Source organism: Triturus cristatus, chromosome 3_1 (genome assembly GCF_964204655.1).
Source record: "Triturus cristatus chromosome 3_1, aTriCri1.1, whole genome shotgun sequence".
NCBI lineage: Eukaryota > Metazoa > Chordata > Amphibia > Caudata > Salamandridae > Triturus > Triturus cristatus.
Window position 1 is genome coordinate 774,035,952 of NC_140583.1, and position 23,677 is coordinate 774,059,628.

At 44.9% G+C, this 23,677-nt stretch overlaps 1 protein-coding gene across 1 annotated transcript in view; it reads right to left on the minus strand.

Annotated features, from left to right (window-relative positions):
• The window catches only part of B4GALNT4 (beta-1,4-N-acetyl-galactosaminyltransferase 4), an 841,437-nt gene that overhangs the window by 255,311 nt on the left and 562,449 nt on the right, over positions 1-23,677 (minus strand). The window contains exon 7 of the mRNA XM_085644956.1: positions 23,253-23,320. Coding sequence (XP_085501082.1) covers positions 23,253-23,320 — 68 coding nt within the window. The remainder of the gene's footprint in view (positions 1-23,252; positions 23,321-23,677) is intronic.

Below are 23,677 nucleotides of genomic sequence, written 5' to 3' on the forward strand. Positions count from 1 at the left end.
CCCTGTATTGAGAATGTCCCAGTGTTTTCTCAATACCCGGGTCAATTGTGTAGAGGCCGGTGTAAAGGTAGTGACACAGGTTAGTGCTTCTGAACCAATTTTATCAGTTCTATGCTCCAGGAGTCCTTCTCTATTGTTATTACGGGCACGTTTATTAGACAGTGTGATACTCCTCTGTGGATAGTGTCTCTCTTTCAGGTTCTGGGCGAGGATTGCTGATTCACTTTTGTATGTGTCTAATGTGCTGCAATTTCTTCTGACTCTCAGGAATTGCCCAAAGGGTAAGTTTTCTTTGAGTGATCTAGGATGATGACTGTGGAAGTGTAACAGACTGTTCCGATCAGTCGCCTTCCTGTACATAGTGGTTGAGAAGTGGCCCTGTCTGAGCTTGATGGTTAGATCTAAAAAGGCAATCTGTGAGGGGGATGCTGTTATGGTAAAGTTTAAGTAGGGATTGAGACTGTTAATCCATGTGAAGAACTCGGTGTAACTCACACAATCTCCTGTCCAAAAGATGAGAATGTCATCAATAAAGCGTTTCCATAGGCGAATATTGTGACGATATGGGTTAGTGTCACAGAAGATGTGTTCTCCCTCAAAAGATGCCATGTACAGACAGGCCACACTAGGAGCAAAGGTACGCCCCATGGAAGTACCTTGTGTCTGGTGATAGAGTTGGCCCCTGAATTCAAAAAAGTTTTCAGTTAGTGCCAATGTGGCACAGTCTGTAATGAAGGATGGAGGGGTAAGTGACTCCCAGGGGATTGTATTCAAAACTTCCTCAATAACTTCCAGGGTAGCCCTTTGAGGGATGTTTGTATAAAGGGCTTCAACATCTAGAGTGATGAGGAAGTTGATGTTGTCAGTGTCCTGAAACTGATCAAGCAGGCGTACTACATCAGTGGTGTCCTGTATGTATGATGGTGTACATTTCACCAAGGGTTGTAAGAAATGGTCGCAAAATTGCGAAAGAGGTTCGAGAATGGAGTCAATACCTGACACTATAGGGCGGCCTGGTACTGGTGTGACCCCCTTGTGGATTTTAGGTAAGATATAGAAGTAGGGGGTCTTGGGTTCCTTCTTAATAAGAAAAGAAGCCTCCTTCTCGCTGAGCCCCCCTTGGCTTTCAGCTGAATCAACCAGACTGGTAATGGTTATTCTCAGGCGTTCTGTAGGATTCTTAGAAATGGGAGTGTAGTATTTCTTATCTCCCAGTTGTCGTAAACATTCAATGTCATAGTCTGTTGTTCTCATTATGACAGTGGCCCCACCTTTATCGGCTTGTTTAATAGTAATGGTTGGATCATTGGCCAGTGTTTCAATAGCCTATCTCTCTTTATTACTGATGTTGTTGAAAAGTTTGTGTCCTGGAATTGTTTTCACTTCCTTGAGTACTGCCTGTTCTTAGGTCAGGACTTCATTTGGTACCATCCCAACATGTGGGGTGAAAGTAGAAGGATTACGAAGACCCGAGTCGATATCGGGTATCTTCACTTTTCCTTCAAAGAAAAATCTGAGACGGATCTTTCGAAAGAATTGATGCAATTTACAAGTTTGCGTGAAAAGATCTACTCTCGGGGTGGGGACAAAGCATAGACCTTTTTGGAGGACATCATCTTCTATCTGCGTCAATTGTCTGGATGACAGATTAACAACTAAGTTTGTTTTCTGCTGCTGTGGCTCCTGGTCTCCATTCCCGTTGGGGAGGTTCCTCCCACTGTACTCTTTTTCCTTCCTGTGAGGCCCCTCTTCTTCGCCCTCGCCCTCTGCCCCAACCTCTGCCTAAAAAAGGCTGGCTGATGCCTTGGGGTAGAAATTGAGGTGGGCAGTGTGGACAAAATTGTGGGGGGCCTTGTTGGTACATAGGGTATTGCCAGTAGGCAGGTCCTTGATAGAGTGGTGGAGGATAGGTATTGTATCCTTGTCTACCCTTCTTCCCTCTGTATTGATTGGGTCTTGAGTATTCAATACTGGAGTCACTGTTGGTGGAAGACCCTCTTCTGGAAGAATTAGTATCAGTATCAGATGAATAGTTAGTGTTAGGTGGGACATAATCAGCTTTGAGATAAGGGTACACTTTCTCTTTCTCGAAGCGTTTAATGTCCTTTTGTAACTTCACAACATTTTGTTTCATCAGGTACTCTTTGTGTTCGGCGATCTCATTGTTGAGTTCGGTTAATTTGGACTTGAAGCTGGAACCAGGATTATTTTGTTTCAAAGCGCTTTCCGCGGTTTGAATCCGTATGAGTAACTCATCTGCCAGTCTTTTGGCCGTGTTGACAATGAGGATGAGGAGATCCCTGGTACACTTCCAGGAGATCTGTGACCATTCAATTTTGAATTGTCCATCCTCCCAAAAGATCCTGGGGAAATTCTTTACTATCAGGCCATTGGGTGAGATATTGGCCCTAAAGTACTCGGTCATGAGGGCACCATGTAGTGTAATCCGTACCCACTCTCGTTTCATGTCTGATAATGATTGCCAGTCCGCCGATTGGCTTCCTGTGGCAGTCTCGTAATCAAGACCCAAAATGGAGGGGGTCCTGAGTATTTCCGCTGCATGGTCATCCCCGTAGCTCAGACCCTAGCCCTCCATGGGTGGATGGGTGGAATTGAGTTAGGGGCAGTAAAATCAAAAAACAACGTAGAGTAGAACCCAGTAGGGTTTTTTTGGTGAAAATAATAATGTCTCGAAAGAGATGTTGGGGATAGAACAGATCTCACCCACCAGTAGGAGTCCCACAGGTGTTTAGGCCGTGCAAAGCATGAACTACAAAAAGAGGGACAGGAGGGGCTATTTCCGCTCACAGAGGAGCGGGAGGTCCAGCAGGAAAAGATGCCCCAGGGAAGTACATTACCAATAAGGAAATTTCTGCTGTTCCTCAATATATGAAAAAAGAGGAAGAAGAGGAAGAGTCAAGGGGAAGGCTGGAACCAACTTCATACAATGTGTGTTTAGAGTTGGTAATCCATTTGTTTGATAATAATGCCCTCTCACACCCTTTCAGGTGTCATGCTTCATCATATGGGCTGCTCCTCGTCGGGCCGGTGGTGCAATGCCTAACGGGCTCCCTTTGTAAGGGGCACTTTATCGGAGATGTTCAATCCAACTGCCTTATGGTGAAGTGCGGGTGTGGGGGCCTAAGTGGTGTAGACGTGACTAAGTGATATAAAACAGGGTTAAGAGTGCCAGCTAGGAATTAATTTTATTCTGGGGGCCTCCTTCCCTGGTTAAAAACGTGAAGGTGTGGCACTCATCAGAGTGTAATGTCTCATGTGTGAGTGGCCTATGTAAAGATGGTCAACATGTTTCTCGCTAAGAGTTGTTACACTCGCGATTCTTCAGGTCCTATGAAAAAAAACTATCTACAGCTAAAGAGAATGTAATATTAACAATATTCTCAATTAGGTGGAATCAAGCGAGTCAGTAACTCCTATTTAAAATACCTGTCGGTGTCTGGTGTTACCTGTAGGGGGAAAAGGCAGGTGATGCCAGTTAAAACAAAATACAGTCAACACATTGGTACAGAAAAACAGCCAAAAACGTGACTCTTCAGTCGTTCTTACAAACAAATGGTGGTGGCTACTAATGCATCAAAGCGCATCAGAAACTGTTCATTAGTGGTGATTCCCCACGGTGAACTAAGGTGACTATTCACCTGTGTGGGGTCTGAACGACGATATCCCTTGGGGATCAATCAAAATCTGAATTATTTCATATTCCATCAATTGTTTGCCCCCGATGTTAGATGACTTAACAGTCCTAGTACCACACTCACATCGGTTTGGCATACTGTCCTACACCCTATATGCACTATCTCAATTGCCCTCCTTCTGAGGGATTCTGATAATCATGAGAACTGGTTCCATAATGAACAACCTTATACCGGGGTATAATCCTTACATTAAGTTTCATAAGCCTAGACCTTAACAGTCACGCTGTAGTCCCCCTTTTAAAATGGCCGCCTCAGTAACTAACACCATTGTTCAATCTATCAACTCTCTTTCCCAACCCATGATGGCCGCCATTTCTATCCTCAACCCACACAAGCGCCTGCACCGACTCCGTCCGTAGTCACATGACTAAGTTCTTACACTTAAGTCCTCCCTCGCTGTCGAACAAGGCACCTTCCAGACTCGGTGGTGAGGGTAGGTCTAACCGGACGACATGAGCTACTGTAAACGTGAGTAATCCTGCGCTCACCCCGGAATATTGCCCTGTTTTAAAACTGTGAACCCTGCCTGCACCCGATTTTTAGAGAGGATGTGTAGCGCATTTATGGTGTTGCTTTACAGCTCGTGTCGGCCTGAAGTAGTTTACGAGCACACAAACTAGTTCATTCCGTATTCCTTTCCATGTACTGCCACGCAGACTGGTGCAGCACACTTCCATTTATACGCTGAGCCCCTTTGGCAATTCCGCCTGTTTCCCACGACGTAGAGGCCACCTTTACCCGACATTGGGCTTGACACGCTGGCCTCCGTTCCTACGTTCCTTCATGTCCACTCCTCCCTCGGTCCTTTCATTAAGGGACTCCCTTCATATCCGATACAGTTGCACGGTCAGTACTTCGTGCTTCACATGTACACGAGGGATCCATTATCTAACTCCCCCTCGAATACAGTAAACCCCTCTTTCAGAGCGCAGCGTTGCACACACCATCCTTTTGACATATCCCTGTAACGATTGTATAACCCTTTTATTCAATTTGGCTACGGATGTTCAGATGAGTTTTATGTTCACTGCCAGATACCCTTTATGATTTTGTGCCAACACTTTGTCGCTCTTTTCTCTACCATATCATTTCTTATTTTTGCTTTACCCATACCTTTACTTGGTTCTGTGTACAGTCCTACTTGATGAGGAATTGTAGCTCATGGTGCACCCAACGGGTACTGTCGCAGTCTGGATTAATACTGAATAGGGTGAGTCTTCTGGCATTATTTCCTGCTGCATTTTTACGAATTCCACACAGGTGAATAGTCACCTTAGTTCACCGTGGGGAATCACCACTAATGAACAGTTTCTGATGCGCTTTGATGCATTAGTAGCCACCACCATTTGTTTGTAAGAACGACTGAATAGTCACGTTTTTGGCTGTTTTTCTGTACCAATGTGTTGACTGTATTTTGTTTTAACTGGCATCACCTGCCTTTTCCCCCTACAGGTAACACCAGACACCGACAGGTATTTTAAATAGGAGTTACTGACTCGCTTGATACCACCTAATTGAGAATATTGTTAATATTACATTCTCTTTAGCTGTAGATAGTTTTTTTCATAGGTCCTGAAGAATCGCGAGTGTAACAACTCTTAGCGAGAAACATGTTGCCCATCTTTACATAGGCCACTCACACATGAGACATTACACTCTGATGAGTGCCACACCTTCACGTTTTTAACCAGGGAAGGAGGCCCCCAGAATAAAATTAATTCCCAGCTGGCACTCTTAACCCTGTTTTATATCACTTAGTCACGTCTACACCACTTAGGCCCCCCACACCCGCACTTCACCATACGGCAGTTGGATTGAAGATCTCCGATAAAGTGCCCCTTACAAAGGGAGCCCGTTAGGCATTGCACCGCCGGCCCGACGAGGAGCAGCCCATATGATGAAGCATGACACCTGAAAGGGTGTGTGAGGGCATTATTATCCAACAAATGGATTACCAACTCTAAACACACATTGTATGAAGTTGGTTCCAGCCTTCCCCTTGACTCTTCCTCTTCTTCCTCTTTTTTCATATATTGAGGAACAGCAGAAATTTCCTTATTGATAGTGTCTGTTTCAACCAATAAAAAAGCTTTTCAATGACATATGACTAGTGATAATCTAAAACCCATTCCAAGGCATTATGGGAGTCGTAGTGCCTTAAATTCACCCAGTGTCTCTTTCATGTTTGTTTTGTTTATTAGTTTGTTTATTTATTTATTTTTTCTCTTTTTCTGTCATGATTATTGTTCTCCTAATATCTGTTTAGGAATAAGAAGGGGGGGGGGGATGGGGGGGTAAAAGTTTCTTGAAATTGTTTTATTCGTCGTGGTGACTGTGGCTGACACGCCTGATTTCTATCCACGTCCTTTCCAATTCTCCCATGCAGACATTACCCCAGTCTCAGTCTCTTATTCACCACTCCATGTGTTTTGTGTCAATGATTCTGCATAATGCAGTACATTAAGATGTGATTCTTTTTCAGCAGAATTTCTTGAGTCTTTTGGGTTGTTTCATATTTCCCTTGTGTTTTTGGACGTTTTTATTTACTTTTTTCTTTTTACTTATTGTTCGTTTCCTGCCCTCTGGTGGGCAACCCCATTCTTGTCTTTTTAATTAATGATTGGTGATTCAAACTCTTCTCCTCTCATTCTGTCACCCTTATTTCCGTTTTTTCAAGTTTTCATTATTCGATTATTTTTCCAGTGAATATACTTGTTTTCTTTTCCTTTTTCATCCTTTTTTCTTTTTCCTTTTCTTCTTTTCTCCTTTCCCTTTTATTGCCTTTTCATAGCTTATTTCGTCCAGAAAATGTACAATCTTTTTTGGTACAGCTTTCATCCAATTGATTTATAGATGAACATATAGTTCCTCACTTTGATTCAGACCCCACGGAGTGAGAGTTCGGAAATTTAATATTTGTCTAGATTCCCTCTGTTGCAGTTCTTTCTTGCGGTTGCCACCTCTTATGCCTTCCGGTATTGTTTCAATTGCATAAAAGTTCAGCAGTTTCCAGTTTCCATCATGGTTCGACTCCATGTGTTTGGCTACAGCATTTGCTCTGTTGTTGTTTGCGGTCGCCCTTACATGTTCCAGGATCCTCTTTTTGAGCTCATATATGGTGCTCCCTATATATTTTAAGGAGCAAGGACACTCAATTACATATACCACAAAATTGCTTTTGCATGTTATAAGATCTTTTATTTGCCACATTTTGTTGTTCGCCATCCTGGCTTGTGTTGTATTTTTGGCTATCTGGCAGACTTTGCAGTTGTGGCACTTGATAAAGCCTTTTGTTTTCAGCCATTGTGTCCCTTTTCGATTTTTGTGTATGCTTTGATGGGGAGTATGAATTAATTTATCCCTGAGATTTTTTGACCGCCGATCTGATATGTTCGGATGGGTCACCATGATTCTTCCTACTGTTGAGTCCAACTGCAGTATTTTCCAGTTCTTTCTCAGGATGTTTGTGACCTTTTTCCCGTCACATGAGTAATCCATTACCAGTCTCACTGGTTCTCGATTTTCTTCACTGGTAATTTTTTGAGTATTTTACAGGATTTCTTCCCTTACTTTCTCATTTGATCTTTGCCAACATTTTTTATGACATTTTCCTTGTACTCTCTTTTTTTTAATCTTGCTGCTGTATTTGTACCATGTTTCTTCCATTCGGATTCATACGAACAGATTCTGCGAATCCTCAGGAATTCTGCGTATGGGATATTCTTAATGACTGATGCTTTATGATAACTGTTGGCATGTAGTGTGGTGTTTGTTGATGTTATTTTCCGGTGCAGAGTTGTCTCGATTTTGTTGTTCATGACATAGATTTCTGTGTCCAAAAACACCACTCTGTCTTTGCTAATGGTATATGTGAATCTCACATTTGCATCTGTGGAATTTAAGATTTCAAAGTACTCTTGAAATTCTGTTGCTGTTCCGTCCCATACAATTAGCAAGTCATCTATATACCATAGCCACATTGCTGTTTTGTTTACATACTTGTCATGGTTGGGGTGCCAGGCCCGTCGTTGCTCCCACCACCCCATTACCAAACAGACGTATCCCGGACTGAAGGAGAATCCCATGGCGCATCCTTTTATTTGAATGTATATCTCTTCACCAAATGTGAAGACATTTTGGGTTAGACATGTCTCTATCATGTCTAGGAGCATTTGATTATGTTGGCAGTACTTGATGTTTCGTTCTCTGAGAAAGAAAGCAACTGCTAGTAGTCCTAAGTTGTTTTCAATATTTGCATATAGGGAAATAACATCCATGGTGACGAGCATGTATGAGTCTTGCCAAGTTAGTTCTTTAAGATGTCTCAGGAGGTCAGTAGTGTCTTTTATGTATGAGTTTAAATTCAACACGAAGGGCCTCAAGAAGAAATCAATATAGTTGGCTACCGGTTCCAGCAATGATCCCTTTGCCGAAACTATCAGTCACCCTGGTGGTTTCAGTGAATTTTTATGAAGTTTTGGTAAGAAATAAATTGTAGCTATTTCTGGGTGGTCTGTTGTAAGATATTTCTTTTCTTCCTCATCAATGAGGTTTTGTGCCCGCCACTCTGTGATTTTTTTATCCAAAGTTTCCTTGAAGGCCATGGTTGGATTATTATTCAATTTTTGGTAACATTCACGGTTTTTCAGTTGGGAATTTGCCTCTAGTTCTTAATCCATCGTATTCCATATGACGATGTTGCCCCCTTTATCTCCTATTTTTATGGTGATGTTCCGATCCTCTGTTAGATTTTTCAGGGCTGTTCGTTCTTCGTTTGTCAAATTGTCTTTGTATTTTGTTTTTTCATTTTATACAGGTCCTGGATTACAGCTTCCTGGAATAGATCTATTTTATTTCCAGGTGCTAGTTGTGGATAGAACCGTGATGCTGGTTTCTTGCCACTCATTCCTGCCCCTGTTTGAGGGCATGCCGTTTCCATGGGTATGATGTTTTGTTCCTCAGTTACATCCAAATTTACTAGGGCATCCAAATCTGCTGTTCTTAGGCTTGGTTCAGATCCCCAGTGGGCATTCTTTTAACGCGAAAAATGAAAAACAGTTCATAACCTTTGTGGGTTGATGTCAAGTCCTGCCAGCCACCAGTCCCGCTTTCCAGACACCAATTGGAGCTCCAAGGCGGCACCACCCTGCAAATGGCACCAAACTCGCTTGTCTTCCATGAATGCCGGCACTTCTTGGAGCCGGCACGGACCCGCAGAACCGCAGTGGGCTTCACTCCGCGGCTGGGGAACAGCCGTACAAATCCAAACACACGTGATCTGGGAAGGGACGGTTGCTGTGCTGAGGGGTCAATGGTTATCTGTACAAGAGCGTGGTCCAATAGTATCTGTGGGTCAATGTCTTTTGAGACTATTTATGGTAACAAGCCCCGTGTGACTAAGAGGAAGTCTATGCAAGTGTAAGACCTGTGTACCCTTGCTTGGAAGGTGATTTATTTTTTCTCCTTGGTGTTGTCGCCAAATGTTTATAAAGTTGATGTCTGCCATTCCTAGAAGAAGGGTACATGGGAAAGGGGGCATATGTAGCGCACTGGGAATCATTCTTCTATCATGTTTAAAATGGCGTTAAAATCTCTGCCTACAATTATATGCCAGTTATAGAAGTGTGTTATTTTTGGCATAAAGTCAGCATAACATTTTCTCTTCGTTTGTGCGCATAAAGGGAGAAAAGGATAACTAGAAAGTTCTCTGTTTTCATATGAAGACCCAGGTATCTCTCATCTCTGTCTTTTACATGTGGGTCTAGGACAAATCTCAGGTTTACCTCTCTTGCTTTAATCATACAGATGGTGTAGAACTGAGATGGAAACGACAGGGACTAAGGCGATGAATATCTTTGCTTAGTAAGTGGGTCACCTGTAACATGCAATGTTGACCTCTTTAGCCCGTAGCCATTGTAGGAGGAATCTTATTCTGATGGAGAATTAAGGACTTACACATTTAATTTAATCCTCGTTAACATGGTCATACTTTCATTGTAGGTCATGTCATGTAAATTTTGTTCTATGGAGATACGAGTGGGATTGCAAATTGGTATGTCCGTGTCGAGCCCTTCTATGTGTTTTGGAGCATGATCTGTGTGATGGTAATCATGTGCATAAAACAAAAGGCAAAATAGACATAACTATAACATAACGGAATCCGGAACCTAAGTATAAAACTTTCATGAGTTGAGTCAAGGGTGTGGGATAAACAGGATACTGTGGACTGTAGACAGGATTGCTTGTTTTTCCTTTAAAAAGTTAATTCTTATAAGTACATCAGGGGCTAGGTTTCTTTTTTGCTGAAAGGCAGGGAAGACTCCATGCATGTGGTCTAGCTCTATAGTCTCTGGGGCTGACTCCTGCAATATTTGTTCGAAAAATGCTTTTACGTAATTTTCTAGATCCTTATTGGTGACATCAGATGGGAGAACCGGGACAGATGTAATAACTCCATGAATGATTTTTAGTGTCAGATAGTCTGACTGTGAGCTCTCTTTGTTGTTTTTCAGCAGAGGAGGGCACATGTGCCATTCCGCATTGCTCATAATAGGTGGTAGTGAGATCATTTTCAACCTGGTCTAGGCACGCTCAGTTCTTTGAAGGTGGTGATCCAGGTCAGAGATCACATTACTGATGTCTTGTTTCGAGGAGGTGATCTCTTTATGAAATTCTTGCAAGAGTGCCTGGATATCCCCTTTTGTAGCCAGGGTTTACTTCGCGGGGTCTGCTGAGGCCGCCTGATTGTGAGGGGGTGGAAGAGACAGAGGCCTCCAGTGGAGCACCTTTGTCTGACAGCTGAAAATGCAACAGTTCACGAATGGAAGTTGATTTAAACTCTTGATGCCATGAATGCAAGCATTCCCTCACTTAATATTCTGCGTTCAGATGTACCTATTCAAGCATAAATCTGATGAATGTCGTCGATAGCATGAATGATCGTTCCTTGGGTTAGGTGCCTGGCCGCATTGCTCGTTGCAGCAGTGGAACAGTCTTCTGTCCAGCGATAGCAACTGAGGTAGTCAACCCATTGCAAAGGCATCTCGATGGTCAGGGGTGCCCAGTAGGTAATAGTGCAGATCAGTAGGGGGTAATGTCCTTATGATCTTGCTGTGCATTTAGTACTGGTTCTCTCAGGGGCTAATGTTTCCACTATCTGGTTCGCCATGCTTCCTAAAGGCCAGGTGGCAACTAACTCAGGGGCACATGTTGCTAGAGAGCCTGCTTAATATTTGTAAGAGCTAGAATCCCCATCTCTGATTTCTGTCTGGTAGAGATCACCAAAGGTAAGATCTCCCTCAGTGCAGTGCTTGGTTGGAGTGCACACTTAGGGGCACATTACGATGTTGGTGGTGGTCCCACTGAGACACAGTTCTTCCGGCCGACCGCCACATTACGATGCAGGCAGTTGGACCCTTGAATTTTGAGGAATGGACCACTGCCTCCGACAGGATCTACTGATCCCGTCGGCGTGGCTGTTGGACTTGAGATCCTTAATGGAGGCAGTGCCTGCTCAGGCACCGCTGTCAGGCTCACGATGTTTCTTTCCGAATTACTTTTCATGGCAGTCCCACCGCCATGAAAAGGCAGACGGAAAGGGACTTTGGGGGCCCCAAGAAGTGCCCCCGTGGCCCACTGCTAAGTGGCTTGGTAGATCCATGTGGTGCCCTCCCAGACATACATGCACCGTGTTCCAGGCATATGGTACATAGATGTTAGTAAAGTGTTGTTTTCTACTGCGGCTTGTGCTTCGGCCCTTTTCCGGGCTGCAGCAAAAGCTGCAGTAGAAAAATGCATTTTACGACCACCTGAATGTCGGTCATATCGTAATAACGCAAGCGGGACCGCCAACATATTGTCGGCAGGTCACCTGCCCCATGGCGATGGTGGTCGGATGCGCATGCGATCGCTATTAGTTTTGCTCGCCCGCTAACGTGGAGTGTTGAGGTCACAGGCGCTCCTCCGCCCAACACGACTGATTCCAACTCTGCAGCCAACGAACTCCACAGATGGATCACCGACTGCGCAAACATGCTCCCCCCCCCCCCTCCAGAACTCCAACAGAAAACGCACCACGAAAGCCACCTGGTTCACCACCAACCTTCGAGAATCCAAGCGCACGTGCCAACGACTCAAGAGAGCTTGGAGGAACAGCAAAACCTCGGAAGCACGCCATGACAGACCACCACCAACTCATCAAAACCACAAAGAGGAACTTTATCCGGGGCAGAATCTTCTCCAACTCCAGCAACTCTAAGGAGCTCTTCAGCATCATACACAAATTGACCAAACCCCCCAGCGAAGCCTCTAACGTCCCTCCCTCCCAGAACCTCTGCAACAAACCCGGTTCCTACTTCCATCACAAGATCAGGACTCTCTACGACATCTTCGACGAACGGAACCAAGGCACCGACACTACACCTACCACTGGCAACGCCAACTAGCCTACCATCACTGCCTGGACCCTGTCACCACAGAAGACACTGCTAAGACCATGAGGAGCATACGCTCAGAAGCCCCCACCGACCCCTGCCCGCCGCACATCTTCCACAGAGCCGCCTCCGCTATCGCACCCGAACTATGACTTACTATCAACTGCACCCTTGAAACAGGCACATTCCCCGATGACTGGTATTGCGCAGAAGTCAAGCCCCTCCTCAAGAAGCCCTCTGCAGACCCGACGGACCTCAAGAACTACAGACCCATCTCTCTCCTCCCCTTCGCAGCCACTGATCACTGAGAAGATCATCAACAACCAGCTCACTAACCTCATAGAATCCAACTCGATCCTCAACACTTTCCAATCCGGATTCTGCAGCAACGACAGCACCAAGTCCGCCCTCCTAGCCACCACGGATGACATCCACACTCTCCTCGACCAAGGCCACACAGCTGGCCTCATTCTACTAGACCTCTCAGCAGCCTTCGACACTGTCTCCCACCGCACACTAACCGCCAGACTCCACGACGCCGGCATACAGGGAACTGCCCTAGACTGGATCCGCTCCTTCCTCACCGGCTGAACTCAAAGGATCAGACTCCCGCCCTTCCTCTACGAACCCACAGAGATCAGCTGTGGAGTACCCTGAGGATCCTCACTCAGCCCCACGCTCTTCAACATCTACATGGCCCCCCTCGCTACCATTGTCACAAAATACGGGCTCAGAATAGTATCCTACGGCGACGACACCCAGCCCATCCTCCCCCTCACCAAGGAACCCGACATCACCAGACTCAGTTTCCTGGAAGGAATGAAAGACATCGCATCCTGGATGAGCAGCAGCTGCCTGAAGCCCAACTCGGAGAAAACGAAAGTCTTCGTCCTCGGATCCACCCCCTCGGCATGGGACAACACCTGGTGGCCCACTGCCCTCAGCAACCCTTCCACACCCATGGACCACACCCACAACCTCGGCATCATACTCGACTTCTTCATCACCATGAACCAACAGGTCAACGCCATATCTTCCATGTGCTTCAATACCCTCCACATTCTCCGCAAGACCTTGAAATGGATCCTCCTGAATCCAGAAAGACGGTCTCCCACTCATAACCAGCAGGCTGGACTAGGGAATGATCTCTACACCGGAATCAATACAAATCTCTACTCCTCAAACTCCAGACCATCCAGAACGCCGCAGCCAGACTAGTCCTCTGCATCCCACGACAAGACCACATCACCCAGCACCTACGAGATCTCCACTGGCTCCCCATCGAAAAGAATGACCTTCAAGCTGCTCACCCACGCCTACAAATCCCTCCACAACACCAGACCCCAATACCTCAACGAAAGAATCTCCTTCTATGCACCCAAGAGAGACCTCCGCTCTGCCGACCTTGCCCTGGCAGTAATCCCACACATCCGCAGAGCCACAACGGGTGGAAGAACCTTCTCCTACATCTTGGCCAAGACCTGGAACGAACTCCACCTGAGTTTTAGACGAACCCCTGCACTGCAAGCATTCATGAAGAGCCTCAAGACATGGCTCTTTGGATGAGACCAACCTGCACAAATACCCTCTCCCCCCCAGCGCCTTGAGACCCTCACCAGTGAGTAGTGCACTTCACGAATCCCTGCAGGCTGCAGTGAGGAGAAGTACTTGTTCCACTGAGGGCCCTCTACCTTTCTAAAATTTAGCTATTGTAGCGGCGAAGAGTACAGAATACAGCAGCCCGTATGGTCTTCAGTCTTGTCTGAAGAAATCAGATCACTGCAGATCGATGGGCATTATTTATGGCTCCTTGTTGCAGAATGTATTTGGTTATAGGTTGCTTTTGAAACATATAAGCGTCTCCATCAGCAAGTGCCAGTCTACTTCACAGATGAAATATGACCCGATTCTCCAGTCCGCAATCTACAGAGCAAATCCAAAGCCCTGCTGAAGGTGCTGAGATTTCACTATATAAACTGGAGTGTCCCCCACCATCTGGAACTCCTTGACACTGTAACTAAGGGTCTCTCCATCCTTGACAATCTTATAGAAAAAAATTAAAGGGTAGTTTATTTGGTTAGGCGTTGCTTATAAGACATCGCCAAGAGACCTAGTCGGGTGCTGAATGCTATATAGGGGCAGTCAGTTGGACATCCCTTTTGAAAGTTATGTTTGCAACCCACACATGGTAAAAGGGTTTCTTGTGTACAATCTACACACTGACCAACTGAAGTGTAATCCAGATATCTATGACTCTCCTTGCAGATGTCATAAGAGATGCACTTTCAAGATGTAGCTCTATGAAAAGCATGCCACAACTGCTATTATTTGAGATAAGGGGATGGTGGGCCTAGATGCAATATTTTGCATAGGTACAGATCCTGATATGCAATCTAATTTCCGAAAATAGGATGTAAGGGACTAAAAAAGTCCTTTCACCAATTCAAAGATTTTAAGGACTTGTAGCCAGCTGCCACTCTGCCTTTGGGTTTATTTTCAAAAGGTAGAGGACAGGCACATATACTTTTGCATATCCTATCTACCACTGTGATATACGTACCACCATTAATGATGAAAATAGCCTTTCCATTCCTAGTAGGAAAATGTACATGCTTTTAATACTAGTCCTTCATCATGACTATCTTCTTGGAATTCATAAACAGAGTATCTCCATTAATGTGCTGGATCCAAGAAAACATTTTAAATAGAGAAATCTAGTGGCTGATTTACCTCTCGCAAACGAGTTTGAGGCTTAAATGGTGGGAGTCTGTTAGCAAGTTAAAAAAGAGGACACCATCCACTTAGTTAAGGGCTGCTTTGAAGAAGCCAAATTTTTTAAGTAGCTTTGTAATTAACTAATGCTCATTCTGGCGTGGACGCATCCTTAGTTATAGTGAGAAAACATCCAAGGGCTAGGGTATGTAGCAACCGCTCAGCTGCAGAGGACAGATTAGAAAGAAAGGGCAACAAAACAGTCTGACCTTTGTGGAAATCTAAAATGGCTATAGAAAGTGAGAGTGGACTTTCAAATGTAAACATAACATGATCACTGGCGTAGCTGGGGAGGAGGGGGGGCTGGGGATCCACAATTTTGGGGGCGGCTGCGCGGCATTGGTGGCCCGTTGCGGCCGGGTCAGCCTTTATAATTTATTTGGGGACACTGTGTCCCCAAATAAATTATAAAGGCCGCCGCGGCCGCAACGGGCCACCAGTGCCGCGCGCACGGCCCAGTATGAAAGTGCGCGCTGCGCGTACTCAGCACTGACGTGCAGCAGCACTGGCAGTCACAGTGCTTCCAAAATTGTCACGAAGTCCCGCGTTTCCATGTCCTTATTATTGGTCCCTCCTAGCCTCCAGAGCCGTCAATCAATCTTGTAGCGCGAGCGCTACCAATGACGGCCCTGGGCGACATTAAAAAAATGATTTATTTTGGCCAGCCCTGCACTCGTGATGAGAACGACGTAGCAGTGACGCGTCACGCGCTCTCGCGCTCATTCTGGCCTGGGGCAGTCAGTGTGATCTCTGGGCAATTTGCTGGCTCTGGAGACTGGTCTGGCTGCTAAGTGAACGAAGTTCGAACTAACCGTTCCCCCCCCCCCCCCCCCCTCCGCCTGCCATAGAGACCCTGGAGCGAGTCGCGAGTGAGCTAATACAAGAGTTTTGGGGATATTTAGTGAGTGGCAGAGTGGTAGCATAGCTGCCAACAGGGCTTTAAGTGAGATGAAAAAACTGGGGTGGTCTCTCAAAGGGGGGTGGCCGATTTAATTAAGGCCGTGGCTTTAAAACACTTACCCTAAAAATCTGTGTTTAGCATAGTGTGCCGCCTGACTTGTATTTTGCTGTTTCTGTCATTGCATGCAGCCATGGGATACAACAAGTAACATCATACCTACAACCAGGCCCGGTTCTAGAGGTTGGGCCAGGCCCACCCAAGGATTGCCTTGGCCACCTTAGGCCATTGTGAACTGGAAAATGAGCGTTTTTCATGATCATCCTAATGTCTCACAGTGGCTTGAAGCCCCATTGTGCCCTGCTGCTCTCTTTTTGAAATGCAAGAGCAGCAACATTGTGGTATTGTCACCAGGGCTTTAAGTGGAAGCTTTTTCAATATTATATGAAACAAGCCATAGTTGCAGCTTATTTATCTTATGCAACTAATAACCATTGACAAAGCCAATATTCCTGACTTGTTGTAGGCTAGAATAGTAGTATAATTGCCTGCAAAGCACATCATGTAGCTAGGTAAGGTTACTGCTTTGAACACAGATCCTTGTTACTTGCAGTTCAAAAATAGTAAGCCTTTTAATATAGCACAGTGAGCTATTTAGGATATGTGACTGGTACAACTTTTAACCCTCACTGACTCATGCAACACATCTTGTACACTGATTTACACGCTTGCATGATTTATTTTCAATCTGTATGTTATGTAAATCGCTCTGACACTGCATTGGGATGTGTAGCATTATAAAAGAAAGTAAAATAGTGCTATTTAAATTGTGTGTAAATACTGGGACCGACCAACACATCTGAGATACTTACAGTTCATGCACTTACATAAAGGGGCCTAACAAAGTCAAAAGCATGCCTCTTAAGTATCTGTGAAGAGATAACCAGCTGTGTGCTTTTGTTTCCCTCCGTTGTATTTACATTTAAGTGTGAAGTTCCAGGCCACTCGATCAAAAGAAGGCCTAATGGTCCCTTAACTTGCCCTTTATCTTTGGTCCAGCTGGAGATAAATATGAAAAAAAAAACCTCGCTGCCTGCACGTTGCTGCTGGGAATGAAAAGCAGTCAATGTGCAGGTGCTGCTGAACGTGTCTAGGAGTCTGAAAATGACACCTGGACAAGTTCAGCATATTTCTGTGGGGCCAACTTCTTGGCAGGGTGGACGGCGTTCACCCTGTGAAAACAATGGGTGGACGCTGTGCACCCCGGAATTGTGCCCTGGTTGGTGTCTTTCAGTGGCTGCATGGTTGTTTCAGTCCGAGTCCTGGCCATTCACAAATAGAAACTTACCTAGACTTACTGGCACATCTACTAATGTAACAGACAGGCTAAAACCCTGAGTAGGAACCGAATGGCTATCTATACATCATCCTGAGCAGTAGTTAATGCAAAATTAATTCACACAACCTTTTGGACTTTGGAGTGTATTTTTATCCAAGGCGAGGGGTTAGTCGACCGGTGGCTCTGACACTTTCTTTTGGTCATAGAAGTCAAGGTGTATGAAAGAATGACAAGCTGGGACGTGTGCAAGCCTTGCCGTTCCGTACTTGACACATTATCATTTTATTATTCTTGTAGACTTTTAACACTGTTGGTTACCATGAAAGTAATGTAAAAAACAAAATCGCAGAAAAATGTAATGTTTTTTGTTTCTTCTGAATATTCAAGGAGTGCCACAGTGCCGGAGCAGTTTGTCCCGGGCCTTGGATAGAGTTGAACATGTTCCCATGGCCCCTACAGCTGTGTTTAAGGATTGTGATGATAATGTGTCGCTCCTCCCTGTTTTTTAGCTTTGGGCCCCCGGGCAGGCTGTGCACCATGTGTGTTCTGAGGCTGCTATGAAGGAGAGATGCACTATTACAAGCTGGTTTTGGGTCCCAGGAGCACACGTCTTTTCATTCCCAGGGAGTTGGTTGCTGCTGCTTAGAAGTAATGACCGGGCACGACCCCTGGTTGTTGCCTTTGGGCCACCAGAGTGGGCTTTGTATCCGGTCTGTGTTGGCAAGGTGGAGCTGACTGACCCCTTTGTGCTGCGTTTAGTTCTAAGGGCACACAGTGAATAATTAATTTGCTGTTTTTGAAAGATAAAGAATTACAGGCTTCGACACTGTTACGTTGGTTTTGGGTCCCCAGAGCACATCACGTTTGTGCAGGTCCCCACTGCATTAATGGGGGACCATGATGTATGATCATTTAATGTCAGCTGTAGATGATGGATCCCTGAACAGTGTCATGTATATGCATGTTTGCATTGTGCTGAGGGAATTACCAGGTAATTGTTCCCGCAGCTCTCTGATGGATGGCACATGTGGTTTTTCTGAGTCCCCAGATGGATCATGCAGTCTATGTGTTCTTTTTTGTACTGCCAGTCACCGGTCTATTCAACTGTGTAGCCTTAGACCGCGTCATGTATGTGCATGTAACTTGCATGATCGAGGTAACTATTAGTGACAATACTACGTGTCTCTCGGTCCTCTTTCAAGTGCTCGCCGTATTTTTCCCCAGCACCCCTCCCTCTCCAGAGGCGGCAATCTGATGGATAGCCCCGGGCGCCACAAGCTGTAGCTATGTGGAACAATATGTAAGGTTTATGAAAAGGACTTACATTTTACTTAGTTTAGGCCCAAACGTAAACTATTTTCACCAAGAGATGCCGAAGATTGGAGGCATGCCTTGGCGGAAAAGGTGAGACCTTTAATTTGAAAATGGTCATCTTCATTTTCAAGGAAGGATATGGTTTCCTAACAGCAGGGAAGACTCTATTGAGGCTCTCTAAACATCTGTGTTTGATGAAGTAGTGAACTAGAAAACCTGAGAAAGCATTTGAATCTGGAAAGAGTGGCATTCTGGGAACGTAGACTGGAATTGGTGAGAAGGGCAAACATAAAAAAGTCTGGTCGAGGCCACAACACCTCACTCACCCTCAAAATCAAAGAGGACATTGGAGGGAAATCACTCATTTTACAAACTATGTGAAATGAGCACTTGGTTTCATTATCACAAAACAACTAGAATGTGGTTAGTTGCGACCTGGATCACCAGAGACACTAACATAGCTTGGGACAGACCTCCCAAAGGAGGTTTTGTAAGCAAGGGTACATGGAGCAAAGGATAGTTCAAGTTTAAGAACTTCGGCAGGGCAAGGTGTGTCTGCGATCCGTGAATGCCTCAAAGACAGGGGAACCTGATAAGTTAAGCTAAACACTGGGAATCCTGCTACCTCCAAAAAGGTTGTTAAATGCAAGTTTGAGCAAAGTAAAAAGCCACCTTATGGGAGACTACACCAAAAACAACCACGTTTAGCAACCAGTGGTGCACCAGAAAATGCCCCAAAAGTGCCGAATGACCACACATAAGAAATGCACATCAGTGTGTAAAACAAAAAGAAACTTCCAGCTGGGCACGCAAGGGTCTTGGGTATACCACCACACAGCATGACAGAGAATACCCATGGGTGGTCCCAGCTCGTCTGAGCAGGAAAGAGCCTGCAAAGCTCCACTGAAAAACAAAATATAATCCAAGCCGGAAGACATTGCTCAATATTTTGTAATATGAAGAACAAGATGTGGTGCCGAATATTAAAGTGGCCTTCGCAAATGCTACGTAAGGAAGTAAACACCTACTTATGCCTGCGGTGACCTTCCACAGGGTCTCAGTGATAACACCGCTGCTGATGCCACCTGGGTCATGTTTTCGCAAGCAACTAATTAAAATGAAACCCTACCTGTGAACAGTACTCAGTGACCACGCACTAAGACAAGGACCAGATAGGAGCATTAAGGTCTTAGTGCACCTAACGCACCTGCTGCCTATTTTTACTCACAATAGGCCACATGAAGGCCAATGGTAGAGACTCCATATTGTGGAAGATTAACCAGCATTGATTCCAAACAGGAAGCTGACGCTACACTGAGCTCCAGCGAGGCTCCCGGCCCAGTCCAGAGAGGAAGTCAAAAGAGTATTTGGAGGCATTTTGTATGTCTCTTACAAAAATACTGCAGAGAAGCGGAGTGCACTTCATTGGAAGAGCAGCAACTGAACAAGGGTCATGACGTATGACCAGTGCTGACTTTAGGATGGGGTGACTGGTGCAGACAAACTTGGTCGCCGGCCACAAGGGGGGTGCATTCTGAAATATCTAATGGTTTGATAACTGGTGATTAATGTGCCTGATAGAGAAATCCGAGTTTTGCGACATAGAATTTTTGACTCAAAGTAGTGCAGAGGCTTTATATGCCTGCTGCCAAGCACATGTAGCACACACATCACAGAATTGTATTTTATGTGGATCGCTTAATGGGTTACTGCTGTGGTCACAGTCAATGTCAACCTCTGTGTTACGTTTTAAATGCCGAGTTTATGCTTCTCAAGACTAGGCATTCTTAAAATATACTGCCTACCTTAATGGATGACATGTGACTCCTACACCTCGTAGTCCTAATTGTTTTATATAATATTTCCAATGCATTGTTTTTACACACTTGTATGATTCATTCTACCTGTATAATGTATTGTATTGTAATTGCATTTATATAGCGCTTATTACCTTTTTCGGCAAGTAGCACGCTACTCCGGAACCCATGAAGGACTAGTGGTGAATTAGTATAGTGAAATATGAAAGTAATTTGAGTGCTGGATGATATGTTAGTCGGTTATTTGGATTGAGAAGAGTAGCAGAGGGATAGAAGAGGGACAGAGGTTTCAATATATATATATAGCGCTTGGTAACTCTGATGCAGTGTTGTACGCTTTTTCGGCGAGTAGCACGCTACTCCAGAACACAAAGGATTAGTGGTGAATTAGCATAGTGAAATATGAAAGTAATTTGAGTGGTGGATATTAGTCAGTTATTTAGATTGAGAAGGATAGCAGAGGGATAGAAGAGGGAAAAAGGGTTGCATTTATATAGTGCTTGCTACCCCATAGGAGGTGTTGAAGCGCTTTTTTCGGGGAGTAGCACGCTACTCGGAACCCATAAAGGATTAGTGGTGAATTAGTATAGGGACATATGATATTTGATAAGTGGACGTGTTAGTCTGTTATTTTGATTGAAAAAGATGGTGGAGGAGTAGAAGAGTGAAGTATTTAGATTATTTTTTTGGATGTCATAGCAGTAGTGGGAGGCTTGGGATGAGTAAAAAGGGATATGGAGGGGAAGAGTCAGAGGGAAGAGTTTAGAAAGGCTTGTTTTGGGGAATCAGTATCGTAAAAAGAGGTGTCAGATGGTGCAAGGAGGGGGAGAGTAGGGGAGAGTCTAGAAAGGGCTATTTTGGGGATCATAGTAGTGGTATGGGGTTTGAGATGAATGAGAGAGTGGATGTAGAGGCTATATTGATAGAGGCATAGGGTGAGAAATACTCTTGGAGGGTGGCAGTGAGGGAATCCGTGAAGGAGGTAGTCATCGCGTGGCTCCAACAAAGATTGTCGCCCCAGGCGCCACCAGTACTGGGTAAGATCTGTTGTAATGCCCAAGTTCCTTGAGTAGAAGGATAATAAATGCACATACGTTTCTGTAGGAAAGTCCTGCAGTAGGCACAGTGGAACCAAGCATGCTCAGTGGTGTTGGGACATGAAAGAGGTGCGTTGAACCCGTATGAATGTGAGTCCGTCCCCCGACTGATTTCGTATATTTTAGTTTAGGTACGCCGATAGATAGTCGTGTTTGTGCAAGCACGCTACTCGGAACCCATAAAGGATTAGTGGTGAATTAGTATAGGGACATATGATATTTGATAAGTGGACGTGTTAGTCTGTTATTTTGATTGAAAAAGATGGTGGAGGAGTAGAAGAGTGAAGTATTTAGATTATTTTTTTTGGATGTCATAGCAGTAGTGGGAGGCTTGGGATGAGTAAAAAGGGATATGGAGGGGAAGAGTCAGAGGGAAGAGTTTAGAAAGGCTTGTTTTGGGGAATCAGTATCGTAAAAAGAGGTGTCAGATGGTGCAAGGAGGGGGAGAGTAGGGGAGAGTCTAGAAAGGGCTATTTTGGGGATAATAGTAGTGGTATGGGGTTTGAGATGAATGAGAGAGTGGATGTAGAGGCTATATTGATAGAGGCATAGGGTGAGAAATACTCTTGGAGGGTGGCAGTGAGGGAATCCGTGAAGGAGGTAGTCATCGCGTGGCTCCAACAAAGATTGTCGCCCCAGGCGCCACCAGTACTGGGTATGATCTGTTGTAATGCCCAAGTTCCTTGAGTAGAAGGATAATAAATGCACATACGTTTCTGTAGGAAAGTCCTGCAGTAGGCACAGTGGAACCAAGCATGCTCAGTGGTTTTGGGACATGAAAGAGGGGCGTTGAACCCGTATGAATGTGAGTCCGTCCCCCGACTGATTTCGTATATTTTAGTTTAGGTACGCCGATAGATAGTCGTGTTTGTGCAAGCACAAATATACTAGAATCAATACTAGTCATCGTCTGGCAGGTAGTGAAACAGCTGTCCTATTAATAGTTGTGACACATTTTCAAGCCAGAAGAGTCGTAAATGTAATCACCTACAGGTGTTAGGGTGATAGTTTAGAGCTGCCCAATACCCGCACGGTTGCATGAACGAATCATCAAATGTCAGATTAAGTATAGAGGGCCTGATGGAGTCTGCCGGACGGGTTAGGTTACTGCTTGACAAACCTGACAGCTATCCCGCCCATATTGTTACAATGCTGTAGGATATGACGCAGATCGAGTCTGCCAAGCTCGGTATCAGGTGTTGGGAAACGCTGAGGTCCTTTTAAAATTGCCACTGTGTAGAACGCTATGAAATTGCTTTGTGGCTACTTTAGAGCACCTTAATGCGTACAGTTCAGTATATTTGATATTTTATCTGATTTTAAAATGCACTGGCAGCAATGTAACCTCAAATACCATTAAGTTCTGTTTTTTGTCTAAAAAAAAGTATATCTATTTTTTTTTAATCCTTGCTTTAAACTGAAATGGTTACAAGACTAGGAACAGTAACCACGACATTAGCAGCAGTGCAATGACTAGAAGCAAAAAGGAAGTAATAAGAGAAATAAAGCATTATTTCCGGCTCGCATTTTTATTGTGTGAAATAAGGTCTCCAGTTGGCTCACACCCTCCTTCTCTCAGGCAAGTGTATCCTTCAGCAGCTGAATTTCACACTGCTGAGGCGTTTAATGTAGCCATCATAACTTCTCTCTCCTCCAGACTAAAAATCCTTGCAGTTCTTCCTAAAAGCCAAGATACAGACCTCATACCGTCTCCCCAGCTCCGATCGAGGAGGTCTCTAATCCATCATTATGTGTCAGGTAAGGGCGGTCTGTGATCAGCAGTGCCACACATGGACACGGGTCCGTGGTTACAAATGAAGTAGCTCCTACCGGACAGATAGATGTGTGGGTTACCCACAGTTCTTACCGTACAGGTCTGGATGTTTGTGAACTGAACTTGGTGAACTCTCCAGGCGCTGTCCACTCTGATCCCATCTGAAAGACAGGCAACACGGAGAATGAGAACAGACCCGAGGCTAATAACACGCAGCAACACGGAGGCACTGCTTGGTGAGCAGTGTCAAAGCCCATTCAGCAACATCGAGACTGCAAAGAGTGTCACATCCAGTTCATCAACACCCATCGGGCAGTGTCATTTCTAATCCGTCAAACTCTACTGGCCAAACAGTGTCACATCCGCTCCACTGGCTCCCATCAGATGAACAGTGTCACACTCAGAATGCAAAACACCCACTAAAACTGTGCTGCATGCAATCAATTGTTGCAAATGGTGTATTTAATCAAGCATCAATCCAAACCGCAAACGTACCTTTACATCCAATTAAAAAAACA